The sequence below is a fragment of the Myotis brandtii genome, unplaced genomic scaffold, assembly GCF_000412655.1.
Source record: "Myotis brandtii unplaced genomic scaffold, ASM41265v1 scaffold165, whole genome shotgun sequence".
Taxonomy (NCBI): Eukaryota; Metazoa; Chordata; class Mammalia; order Chiroptera; family Vespertilionidae; genus Myotis; species Myotis brandtii.
This window is the reverse complement of record NW_005356042.1, coordinates 10,186,863-10,200,089: the sequence shown is the minus strand read 5'-3', so window position 1 is coordinate 10,200,089 and position 13,227 is coordinate 10,186,863. Positions and strand designations below refer to the sequence as shown.

At 54.4% G+C, this 13,227-nt stretch overlaps 1 protein-coding gene across 4 annotated transcripts in view; it reads left to right on the top strand.

The window, feature by feature from the left end:
• CMIP (c-Maf inducing protein) overlaps window positions 1-13,227 on the top strand; it is an 85,345-nt gene that overhangs the window by 49,845 nt on the left and 22,273 nt on the right. For all 4 annotated transcript variants that reach the window (XM_014536721.1, XM_014536724.1, XM_014536722.1 and 1 more), the window contains 3 exons: window positions 2,609-2,712; window positions 4,213-4,317; window positions 9,668-10,021. In XM_014536721.1, coding sequence (XP_014392207.1) covers window positions 2,609-2,712; window positions 4,213-4,317; window positions 9,668-10,021 — 563 coding nt within the window. The remainder of the gene's footprint in view (window positions 1-2,608; window positions 2,713-4,212; window positions 4,318-9,667; window positions 10,022-13,227) is intronic.

Genomic DNA, 13,227 nt, shown 5'->3' with positions numbered 1-13,227 from the left:
AGGGACTCGGGGATTCGGGGCATCTTTCTCAACTTGAAAGCACAATCAAGCTTCAGTGTTGTTGTCATGCAAGGACCTCATCTTCCAGCTCAGTGCTTTGTGTGTGTGCATGCATGTGTATGTGCATTTGTGTATATGTGTGTCCATATGTGTGCGTGTCTCTGCATGTTAGGGATGAGTGTATGCATATACATGTGTATTTCTCCATGGCTTCTGCTGCCCTGCTGATGTAAAGGCACAGTCCTGGTGGACAGGATGGCATCAGATGAGCTCCAGGTTGTCCTGAGGACCCTGGCTCAGGTGAAGCAGCCGCAGCTCTAGAGATGCCTCTGTGTGCTGGCCGGCGGGCAGGGGGGACATTCTACTCAGCTCACATGCCGGCCCAGGGATCATTTGGGTCCTTAAGGAAAGTCTCCTGGCTTTGTTTCAGATTAGAGTCCTGATTCAGGGTGCTTTTAATAAATGGGTTTCACAGAGCGGGGCAGTAGGGGGCAGATGCGTCTGGAGACCACCAGGTGCTCTCTGTCTTGTGGTCAACTTCGTGACCACAGGTTGCCCCTCCCGACTGTTCAAAACCTAGCTCACGGCTAAGCCTCCGGGTCCCTAACTGCAGACCCCCAGGCCCTCTCCTGGCTGATGCTCCTCTCTCCCGAGTCTTTCCTCTCCAAGCTGACCTCTGTCACCCGCCACGTTGACGGGCTGCATTGGGGGAGCTGAGAAGATGTCAGTCTCTAATAACATCACTCACTGGAGCAGGGGGTCCCTGTGTCTGTGCTCAGTGCCCCTTAATTAGGCTCCAGCTGAGGTAAGACAGGCACCCATGGCCTGAGCTGGTTGGTGGAGACAGAGTGTCTTCCCCCCAGGGCTGAGTTTGGACAGATTATTCCTCCTCCATCTCTTCCTCCTTCTCCTCCATCTTCTCCCACTCCTCCTCTCCCCCTCTCCTCCTCCTCCCCCTCCTCCTCCTCCTCCTCCCAGCCTGTGCCCCGTCACTTTTAGCAGCCACGCATCAGCCACCTTCCCTCTGCTCCTACTCACCACCCAGCACACAGACCTTCCTACCAGGCCTCCTCTCTCTCCCGCACACATACCACTCCTACACTTCACGTCTCTTACACACACCTCCTCTCACACTTATGTCTCTCACACACACCTCTTCTCACACCCTACATCTCTCACACACGTCTCCTCTCACACTTATGTCTCTCACACACACCTCCTCTCACACTTGTCTCTCACACACACACCTCCTTTCACACCCACATTTTTCACACACACCTCCTCTCACACTCACCTCTCCCCCCACCACCTCCTCTCACACTTATGTCTCTCACACACACCTCCTCTCACACTTAATGTCTCTCACACACACCTCCTCTCACACTTATGTCTCTCACACACACCTCCTCTCACACTTAATGTCTCTCACACACACCTCCTCTCATACTTATGTCTCTCACACACACCCCTCCTTTCACACGTATGTCTCACAAACACACCTCCTCTCACACTTATATCTTTCATACACACACACCTCTCCTCACACTGCACGTGTCATACACACACCTCCTCTCACACTTGTCTCTCACACACACACCTCCTTTCACACCCACATTTTTCACACACACCTCCTCCCATACTCTACATTCTTCACACAAACACACCCTTACTTGTCCCATCAGCCTTTCTTGAGCTCATCCTTCTGTGTGATCTGCCTCTTTGGTCCCATGTGCCCGTTGAGGGTGGCTTCTTTATAGCCAAAGTCATCGGACGCTCTTCAGTTTAGTGAGGAGCACAGTGGGTGGCTAGGGTCAGCCAAGAGGATTGGGGAGCCCCCTGAGGAGCCCTGGGCTGCAACCCTCCCCACCTGGGGCCACGCCTGTTGTTCGGGCCGCCTCAGTCCTCTCAGGAGAAGGTGTCTCCTCACTGAGGATGTCTGGGCACTACATTTGCCTCCTTCGTAACCCCAAGAAGTCCCAAGGCAACCCCCGAATGGATGGCCCCAGATTGGGGCATCTTCTGACTCTGCTGTTCTGAGTGGCGTCAGGTGAGAGCCCGCGGAAAGCAGGGGCACAGAACCCGTCAGGTGGCTGCAGAAGAAACGTCTGCAGTCCCCTCATGGCCGTGCAGAGGGAGGCCCTGTTGGCTGTTTTCCGACCATGTCTGTGTGGCATGCTGACCCTGCTGACCACACATGGGTGACTACACATGCCAGAAACCCGCCTGTGACAGGACAGGTCCTGGTCTCTGTTGTCAGCCGTACAGGGTATAAGCATGAGTGTCACAGGGCCAAGCTATTGAAAGAGAAAATGTGGCATGCTGACCCTGCTGACCACACATGGGTGACTACACATGCCAGAAACCCGCCTGTGACAGGACAGGTCTGGTCTCTCTTGTCAGCCGTCACAGGGTATAAGCATGAGTGTCACAGGGCCAAGCTATTGAAGAGAAAATGTGAACGTGTGTGCTTTCTAGAAAGGGGAGGTGGCTGGTGTTTCCTCGCTGCCTTCCGCACCAGTGGCTCCGGGCAGAGCGGGTCCCACCGCCCCTGCGGGTCTCCTGCCTCTTCTGCAGCGTGTCCCAATCCTACCCTCCGTTCTCTCCGCAGGACTTTGGGAAGTGCCCGCGACTGAGGCTGTTTACTCAGGAGTATATCCTTGCCTTGAACGAGCTCAACGCGGGGATGGAGGTGGTGAAGAAGTTCATTCAGAGGTGGGTCTCCCAGCCGACCCCTCCCCCCCGGCCTGTGAGCCAGCTGTCCTTCAGCCCAAAACCAGGCCCTCCCCGGGTGCCCGGAGAGCAGCCACTGGTGTTCAGGGGCTGGGAGCGTCTCCTCTTCTGTGAGGGTCTCCTGGAGCCTCCTGACCACCTGTGGTCTCAGGCACTTACTTACTGTGTGGCACTGAGCCAATTCCTGTACCTCTGATCCTGTGTCCTCCACACGGGGTTGTGTGATTAAGTAAGGTGATATATGAGGAAGCCCCTGGCATGCCTGATGCTCAGTAGGAACTCAGGGAATGGTGATGGTCCTGAGTAATAGGAGTATTTCCACACCTCCGGTGCCAGGTGTGTAGGAAGTGATCCCCTGTGGCCCAGAGAGTCACCACTGGGGACTTTGACAGCTACCTCCCAAACTTGGCTAAAAGGAAGCCAAATATTCTGGTTCTTACTCCCTTCTGGGGTTTGAGTAGGGGGGGGTTATTTTTGCTTTGATTTTTAAATATTTTTCTCTGTGCCTCAGTTTCCTAATCTGTAAATGAGAATCGCAATACCCACTTCCATCCAGTTGAGGGCTTTGGTGACCGAATACACAAACACTAAGAACAACGCATAAATGTGATGGGAGCATTAGTGGCCACTGTCATGACTCTTCTTTTATGTTTTAAGAAAATTAAAATATCCTGGTTAAGCCAGTTTTGAAGTTACATTCTTCCTCCATATACTCCCCTGCCATCACAAAGCATTCCCAAACGCAAATGACATGTCCTTTTGCCAGAGTTTGGGTGACTCCAGGGTCCCTTTAAAGCATCCAGTTAAGATTTGCAGAGTTTTTTAGGTTAGTCCCAGTGGCCACAGTGATTTTCCAGGAATGTTACAGATATTATCTCCAGGCCCCAAACTGTCCCATTTTACAGGTTAAAAAACTGAGGCACAGAGATAGCCATGATTAATAACAATTGCTGCATCTACCGAGGCCTTAGCAACTGTGTTTCAGACCCCATGCTAGGTCAGGGTGACCATACTAATTTTTCTTCCAAAGCAGGGCACTTCTGAGAGTAAAGTGAGGTATTATGAATAAAGATTTCAGAACTCCCCAGGCATAAGTGTGTCTGCCCAGGCCGCATGGCCATATTATGCTAGGTCTTCCCATGACTTAGAAAATTGGGTTCTTGTTGTTACCCAGTAAGGAGGGGGCCATAGTCCCCATTTTATAGCTAAGTAAACTGCGAGTGGAGAGTTAAGCAGTATGCCAAGACCACTCAGCTGGACTTGAACCCAGGCACCAGGATCCAGAGCTCATGGCTGGACCTTGGTTCTCTGCTGCCTGCACATGGCAGAGCCAGGACCCAATCCCAGTATTGCCAACTCCACAGCAAAAGGCTCAGCGTGCTCCCCCATGACCACCTCAAGCTGTGCCCGGCCTCCCCCCGCCTCCCAGCCATGATGCCACTCCTGCAGCTGCCTCTCACCCTGCCCTCTGCTCTCTTCCAGCATGCACGGCCCCACAGGGCACTGCCCTCACCCCCGGGTCCTGCCCAACCTGGTGGCCGTGTGCCTGGCTGCCATCTACTCCTGCTATGAAGAGTTCATCAACAGGTCAGTCACCGTCGCCACCGGGAAGGGCTGGGGTTACTACCCAGGGTGGGGACAGTGAGAGGGCGGGTCACCAAGGACAGGGGCCTGTACATATCTGACCAGCCCAGGGAGGTGGAGTGGTTTTCACCAGGCCAGCCTCCAGGGTGTTTGCCAGATCGCGTGTGCTCACTGATTCCAGAGCCCAGAACCAGGAATTACTGGGAAACAAACACTGAGATTCAGTACCGGCAACTGAAGGCTGTTGTGTTGACTGGACATTAGGAGCAAGTGTTTTATTCTGAATATTTCTCACCACCTGGCATGTGTGACACATTGGAACATGAGTGTGGATGCATGTATGTGTGTGAGGGAGAATGTGTGCACACATGTGGGTGTGTGCATGGGGAGTTGTGTGTGCACTGTGTGAATGTGTGCAAGTGTTTGTGAACCCCAGGAAGCACGGGAGAGAGGACAGATAGTAGATCCCGGACCTGTGTTAGTAAGCAGGTGACCACTGCGGGCACCTGTGCATTCCCCACTGGACATCCTGGCAGACTTCGGGGAACAGTCTCCGAGTTACTCCTCTGAGGGTGACGCCACCACTGTAGTTATTTACCAGCTCCCAGGCTTCCTTAATTGAGAATCGCTCCTGGGGTGCAGTGACGCAAATGCCATCCATTTGCGTAGAACTTTCGACAGTGACCTCTGGGGTCACTGGAGAGGGTAGGATGTGCCAGGCAGAGATGGCATCGGTGGCCGCCACCCGGTCCAGTTGTTCAGGTGGCACACGGCACCACTCCAGGGGCACCGAATGTGTCGGGATCCAGCAGGAATATATTTCAGCCCTTAAGGAAAAGGCGGTGCAGACCCTGCGTCCCTGAAAACCTGCCCATGGGGCTTCTAAGCAAACACTGCCCTGGAGTTCTTGGGGGAGGGGCCACAAGTGAACCTCAACAAGGGGGTATGTTGTGTGACCGGGCTTAGGAAGGGAGGGCGACTATTTTAATGTCCTCAGCCCCAGATCCTGACATTTAAAGGGGACCATGTCCACCTTGTTCAGAAAGAGGTGGCAGTGCCCTTGAGGCCCAAACATAAAGATGCCATGCTGACCATTCCCAAGTGCCTGTGTGTACCCTACAACATGTTATGTCAAGTAAAGAAGAGGGTCAGAGGGAGGTGTACGTCCCAGCATCCCTGTGTACACAGTGGTACTCACCCTTGACCTCACTGCTCTAGCTCTGGACCCAATCTGATCAGCGTGCTTTTCAAACTCAGGCCACCCCAGGAAGCAGGAAGAGCATGAAATGGTCACTTGTGTGTGTGTGTGTGCGCGCGCACGCACGCGTACACACACGCTCACACTCACACTCACACCCATTCTCAGGCTCCTTTTCCTCCTGACGCCTCTGACTCATCTCAGCCTCCTTGGGCGCTCCCCCAGAACCCCTGAGCTGGGACTCGGGTGGGGTTGGGGCAGGAGGAGGAACCCACACATCTAAGAGCTTTCCCTCTGCATCTCCACAGCCCTGCCAGCATGCCCTGCAGGGTTTCCCTGACCTGGGAGCAGGAGACAAAGACAAGGGTGCTGGAACTCTGCCCCAGTTCCCGTCCTGGGGGGTGGGGGGGTGGGGGGGATGGAAAATGCCAGGGTTAGGAACCGTGCACACTGCCGCAGTTAGGGGGATGGCAACAGCCAGGTTTCCTCCTCTCATTCACTCAGTATGTGAGGGCCCATGAAGTGCCAGGTATGGAAGGCACCAAGTGAGCCAGCCGGATGGGACCCCTGCCCTCCCAGAGCAGAGGGTGCACCAGCAGGTGGAGGGGTAGGGATTGAGCAAGCAAGTGGATACAGTACAGCTAGGTCAGGGCTGTGATGGCAGAAGCCAGAGGTGGCATTAGCATGGTCTCCAGCAGGGAGTCTCAATCCTGGCTGCATACCAGTCACCTGGGAGGCTTTACAAAATCAGAAGGTAAACCTGAGCAGACACCTGCTCTGTGACCCAGCTCCTCAGCTTCCGGTGTATTCATCAGAAGACTTGTACAAGGATGTTTACAGCACCGTTATTTTTAATAGCCCCAAACTGGAACCTGCCTCGACTCCAGTGTCCTCTGACAGTAGAACAGATAACTAAGCTGTGGTCTGTTCTCAGAAGCTAGACTATGTAGCAGCAGGAATGAATGAACTCGTGCAGCCACGAACAAGTCTCACAAACATAACATTGAGTGAAAGAAGTCAGACCCAAGAGATACATATGGTGTGATTATTTTTCCTTCAAGTTCAAGAACAGGCAAAATGAATCTATGGTGACAGAACCAGAATAGTTGTCACCTTTGGGGGGCAGAGCTAGCTGGAAAAGCACGAGAGAAACTTCTGAGCTCCTGGAAATGTTTTACAGCTTGGCCGGTGGTGCTCAGCTGGGGACAGTGTTGGCCTCCAGGGGATATGTGGCAAGGTCTGGAGACATTTGGGGTTGCCACAACTTGGCAGGGGGCAGGGTGCTGCTGGCATCCAGTGGGTGGAAGTCAAGAATGCTGCTGAGCATGCTGCCAGGTGCAGGACAGCCCCCCTCAGAGAACCCAGAATTATCCGGCCCAAAATGTCCGTGGTGCCAAAATGTCCTGATCTGGTGGCTGGTTATTACACGGGAATGTGTGAAAACTCACGAAGCTCTGCACCTTAGATTTATGCACTGCCTGTTCTGTGTGTAAGTTACACCCGGGTATGCTGGAGCCCTGTTACACTTGGAAGCACACCTCTTCTCAGTTCCACAGTCAGTGATGGCACATTGGTGGCTTGAATTTGGTCACAGTGGGAGTATTTACACTAAGGAAATTGGCAAACACTACAAAACAGGGCTTCCTTTTTCTGGAGACTAGGTTGTTAGACATTTACCAGCATACTGCTGGTTATAGCTTCATAAAGAAGGGGGGAATTGGTGCCTGAGCCCCACCCACTGCAGTTCTGATTGAATTAGGATGGCCGTAGTATTGGATTGTTCCAAAGGCAAGTCAAGTTCATGGCTAGAGTTGAGAACCCCTTCTCCCAGGAGAGGTGAGGAAGGGATCCTTCAGCGGGTGATATTTAAGTTGAGACCTACTAGCTGTTAACTAGGTAAGAGGCAGGATGAGGTGATCCAAGCAGAGAGAACAGAATGTGCAAAGGCCTGGTAGGGCAAGTGAAGTCTCCATTTTTCTACCTGTGGTTAACCACCTGCTTCAGAATCCCCTGAGCTGCTTCTTTAAAAAGCAGATTCCTTGATGTCCATTTTGGGCTCAGGCCCAGGAATCTGCATTCTTGTCAAGCTCCTCCGGTGATCTGCTCCATCCTAAAGATGAAGGGCCACAGCAGAGGAGGTAGTGAAGGGAACTGAGACTGCAGCAGAGAAAGGGAAAGGAAGAGAAGCAAAAGATGATGTTGGAGAAGGCGCTGGCCATGGACTGCTGAGCTGCTCAAACCTCCTGGGCTGAGCTGCTCCTGGGGGTTGTGTGTTAAGTGCAGGTGCAGACGCAGCAGGTGTGGGGCAGGCCTGAGACGCTGCTTCTCTAACTGACGCCCAGTAATGCGGATGCTGCTGGCCAGGGAGCACGCGCTGAGTGGCAGAGCTGTGCCTGTGTTTCAGTTGCCGAGTTTTTACTCAAAGAGCATTGGCATTCAGTTAAGAAGGGACTTGATGAGATGTCAGTTTCCAGATTCCCCTCTGGCAGCAGCTGCATGGAGGGTGGATGAGAGGGGGCAAGCATGACCATGGGGGAGTCATGAATGTTGGTTATAACCAGGTGCCCAGGATGGAGGCACAGGATTATAACGCCCGTCCCCCCTCGGAGCCCACAGTAGTTTGGGTTCCAAGTGACGTCCTTAGTTCTTCCAGGAAATCACCCAAGGGCCACAATCCTGGGAGACTTTTCCTGGGCTCAGGTCCACCCCACCTTGTTGGTCAGTCCTGGAAAATAAAACCCCACGATGTCCTCAGGGCCCATCCGCGGTGCTCCCAGTGGTACGTGATGTACTCACACAGAGCAGACAGCTTGACCCAGGTTAGCATGGCTCACTGGAAAATCACCCTCTGAGCCAACAGCCTTGAAAATCCACTCCTAAATCCCAGCAAAGGCAAACAAAGGGAAATGGAGTGTTGAGCATTTGAGCAGCAAATTAGCTCTGAACCCATAGAGATAGTTAGGCTGCCCTCCCCCCACAGACCACACACAGTTTTCCAACAACCATAGACTTTTCGGACTTCAGCCCATGGCTTTTGTTTTTCCCCAGCAAAGTTTACAGTGCATTTATCAAGCATCCTGGTGGGCTCAGCTCAGGCCTGGCTCACGGCACGTGCTGGATAAATGTGTGCATCGGGTCCAAGTTCTGCGCTCAGTCCAGTCCTTGTGCACAAAGAGGACGTGCGTCTTTGGAAGTGCAGGGCACATGCGCATGCCATGTTTAGGGAAGGGCTGCACGAGCTGTTTGTGACCATATCATTGTGCTCCGAGTCTCTGGGAGCAGTGGACTCAGCCTTCACTGCACACACAGGGAGCCCTAAAAGCTCCTCAGGGAGTTCTGATCTGATTGGGTTCGGGATGTTTAGATGTGCCTTAGGGGACACTGGTGTCCAGCCAGGGATGGAAAGCTCTAATTCAAAGACAGGGTGAGTGGGCAGGTGGAAGAAATCAGAGAAAACTTCATGGAGGAGGGGGACCTGCACGGGATCATATGGGATCTTGGAAGCCACCATGGTGTCAAATCCCAGCCCCTTCCACTTAGAAGCCCTGTGCCAAGCGTAGGTCATTTGACCTCTGGCGCTTTTCTCACCCGTAACCTGGAGATGGTAATATTGCCAGACACAGATGTCTGCGGAGTCTGTGTGGTTGCACTTAGCACTGTGCCAGCCCAGGGGACCAACGGAAACCCGTTGCTGGAGTTACCTCGTCAGGTGCGCCTCCTGGTCATGCGTGGAAGCTCCCAGGGAGGAGGTGCTTCACCCAGCTTCAGGGCACCAATTTCATTGTGTTTGGCCCTGCATTTTCCAAACAAATGACTTCAATGATGCATAGAGCCCTTTCTCAGTTAACACCTGTTAACACCTGCACATGGTGTTTAGAGGTGCTGTGATGGGGGCTGCTGCAGACAGAAGGGACCTGCAGGCCCCAGGAGTTTGGGATTCTGGGGGTTGAGATCCCCTTGAAGTGGGTTTCCAGGTGAGGAGCAGAGGCTGAGCTTTCCACCTGGCCCATGACGGGGCTGTGGGGGTTCAGGGAGCGTTGAGCACAGTGGAGCCTGTCTGGGCAGAAGTGCTCACTGGGTCTGTAGCTCACAGCATACACGCCAGGGCCACATGGTCCCGCCTGCACGCTCATGCCCTCCCATCTCTCCCCCCAGCCGCGACAATTCCCCAAGCCTGAAGGAGATCCGGAACGGCTGCCAGCAGCCCTGCGACCGGAAGCCCACCTTACCTCTGCGCCTTCTGCACCCCAGCCCGGACCTGGTGTCTCAGGAAGCCACGCTGTCCGAGGCACGGCTCAAGTCGGTGGTCGTGGCCTCCAGTGAGATCCACGTGGAGGTGGAGCACACCAGCACTGCCAAGCCGGCGCTGACGGCCAGCGCGGGCAACGACAGTGAGCCCAACCTCATCGACTGCCTCATGGTCAGCCCTGCCTGCAGCACCATGAGCATCGAGCTGGGTCCCCAGGCTGACCGCACGCTCGGCTGCTACGTGGAAATCCTCAAGCTGCTGTGAGTGTCCCTTCTATGTGCCTGTCACCAATGGGATGAGGGAGGGGACTTGGCTTTGTAGTTCATATTCACTGGCTCGAGGCGTGTGAGGGTGGGCATGCTTAGGGTGCACACTTGAGTTGGGGTGTGGGTACGTGTGAGTGTGGGTGCACATATGCAAAGTATGAGGGCACACATTTTAGGTGTGTATACATGTATGCTGGAGTGTCTGGGCACATGTATAGGTATGTACACAAACATACATGTGTGCATGAGTTTGAGAATATGTGTGCGTGAGTGTGTGCATGAGCACATGGGTGCCCAAGTGTGACTGTGAGTCTGTGAACCTCTGCACATTGTGTAAGGTGTGGGCTCATTCTGAGTTTGTGAGTGTCTTTATATATGGGAATGGCTTTGGGTGTGTGGTGCGACAGTATGTGTGTGATTGCCTGAGCATGTGCGTTTAAGTGGACAAGTGTGGGTGTGTCTAGTCACTGCTGCTTTTATGGATGGGTGGCTATGAGTGTACTCATGTGGGTATGAGCGTTTGTACACAAGAGTTACAGTGTGCGTGTTTCTCTGTGTGTGAATGCAGGTGTGTCCATGAGCCAGCGTGTGAGTGTTTGTGTTGTGAGACTTGTGCATGTCTTGTGTGCTCAGTGTGGTTGTCTGCTTTATTGGGGGGGGGGGGCCTGTGGGTGTCTGTGTGATTGTGTGTGTGCATATGTATGTAGCATCTTCTGTAAAGGGCGTATCTTTGGAGAGCGCCCCCCGGGGTTGTGCTGAGGCCCAGTCCTCCTCCCACACTCTTTCTCATGAGCTCTCATGGGCAGGCAGGGAGGCGCCTGCGGATCAGGCCCCGTGCAGTCCTGGCTGGTGGGAAAGGCTCAGGCGGAGCCAGGGACCAGGTCCGCGCTGGGTGTTCAAGTCCCTCCCTACCTCCCTGAGCCTCTGCAGTGTGACTCTACAGCGGGGGGATCTGCATCTTTGACCCTCATGAGTCTTTCTAGTTCCACCACTCACACTTGTACCACACAGACTCCTCCCAAATTCATGCACCTGGCTCCTCGGTCCCCAGGTGGAGGGACCTGGGCTGGCTCTGTGGTCCCACAGCCAGCTTGGCGGGAGAATCCAGCAGATGCCTCGCCGCTCGCTCCCACAGCCCTGACCCTCAGAACAGAGCTCAGCCCCTCAGGACCAAGTCCAGAGGTTGGCATTGCCAGGTGCACTCAGTGGTGTGGTGGGCTTTTCAGAGGGGGTGGGGGAGGGCGTATGGCACGTGTCTGAAGTCTGGGCACCAGGCCCCTGGATCAAGGGGAGGCCTGGCTCCGGGGGCTCGTCAGGGCTGACTGGGTCTCCAAGGCGGCTGTAGGCTCTGCAGCACAGGTTCGGCCTCTGTGGTGAACGTGTTGCTGTCTGGAGGGTGCACAGGGCCCGGAGGGTGGAGGCAGCCTGCCATGCCTGCTGAGCCAAGAGCTAGTCTGGGGGGCCTAGGAGGTGCCCCGTGATCTCAAAGCAGGGCTTGTTGTGTCTGTGAAGGTGAACACGCGCACGCACACACGTGTACATACCTACACACATCAGGCAGTGGCTTCATGTGGTTGGAAAGGAGACTGTGGATGCTGCATCCACAGACACTTCCTCTCCTATCTAGGCCCTGAGAGAGGAGAGTGAGGCCTCCTGGGGGTCAGCGCCAGCCTCACGTGGTCCTATCTGCAGAGGCCAGTGAGGGCACAGCCGCATCTAGCGACACTGCAGGGCAGCCTGGGGTTCTGAATCTGCCAGTGGTACCCATGGACATGTGACTCTCTCTCACACACACCGACACACACACACACACACACTGGTTGAAGGAAATTCCAGATTCTGCTCAGAGATCTCCTAGAACATGCCCCACTTTCTCCCAGGAGTGTGGTCTGCCCTCCGAGAGACGCGCCGGCCACGGCCCTCATATCCTCCTCGCCCGGTTGAGGCAGGGCCCCCAGGCCAGAGACGGCTCTGCTCTCCGCCCCGGCCTGCCTCTGGCTGGCTGCCACAGGCACCTGGACTCCCAGGCCTTCTGCTGGCTCGGGCCCTGACTCACATTAAGCACTAAGGGTTTGAGTTTCATCATGCAGTTCACACACGTTTTTTTTCCTTCTTCATAAACATGCTCATGAATGAGGACTCTGTTCTTCCTGATCTGCTTCCAGACCTCCTGCCTGCCCGCAGGGCCCAGCTGCCAAGGCGCGGCGGGGGTCAGAGGCCCGGTCAGGGGCTGCCCGCTGGGAGCCGGAGGTGTTCTGACCGATGCGCAGAGCAGCCTCACCTCCGCCTGGTGTCTCCACAAGGCAGGGTTTATACTTCCGAAGCCTCTTTTACCAATGGCGGGGGCGGGGGGGTCAGAACACAGTGTGGGCTTGCTAACTTCTTTTCCGAGCAACTTGCCTTCTCCAACTCCGCTGCCTGCTTGAGTCACTGGCCCACTGGAAGGCCTAGGACACGCTGGGCCCCCTAAGCCCTAGCACCTCAGAGCACGACAGTATGGGATACATAGGAAAGAGCTCAGGTTCAGAGCCAGTCTGCTGGGCTCAAGGGCCACAGAGATATCAGTATTAGCTTGTGACCTGGGCAAGTTACTCGTCTTCTCTGAGTCACAGCTGCCTCGGGGCAGTAGACGGGTGGAGGGCATGGCTCTGGGCGCCTTGCAAGTGTAGACACCAGGCAGATGGGAGTTACTACACTTCCTGAGTACAGCTGTGTTTCCTCTATTTTAAGACACCATTGAGAGTAAGATGCATCGTTGATTTAACGACACATTGAGAGGAAAAAAAAAAACACCAATATGGCATTCAAAGCACATTGATGGCAAGAAGCATGTATCTGAGGATTTAGGAAATGCATGTATGGCAATCTGCTGGTAACTGCAGCATTCTTGGCTCCTCTTGCCCTCAGCGTTCTGGTCTGTGAAATGGGTATCTTTCCCGGGGAGCTGCTCTAAGAATTTAGTGGCACGGGACCTTGCCGGGCTGGTTCTTGATAAGAGAGGCCTGCTGTTACCAGTAGGAGTGCTCCCTGAATGAGAGTTACGTGTAAGGAATGAAAAAGGAGGCTCTAATTGGAACTGAGGGGTCTTAAGAGGGCATTGTGGGGGGCAAAGGAAGCCAGGCTTAGCACCTTGGCCCAGCTTGTCAGCCCTATTCATCAGACCAGGCACTGCTGGTCCCCTAGTGTGAGTATCACGCCTC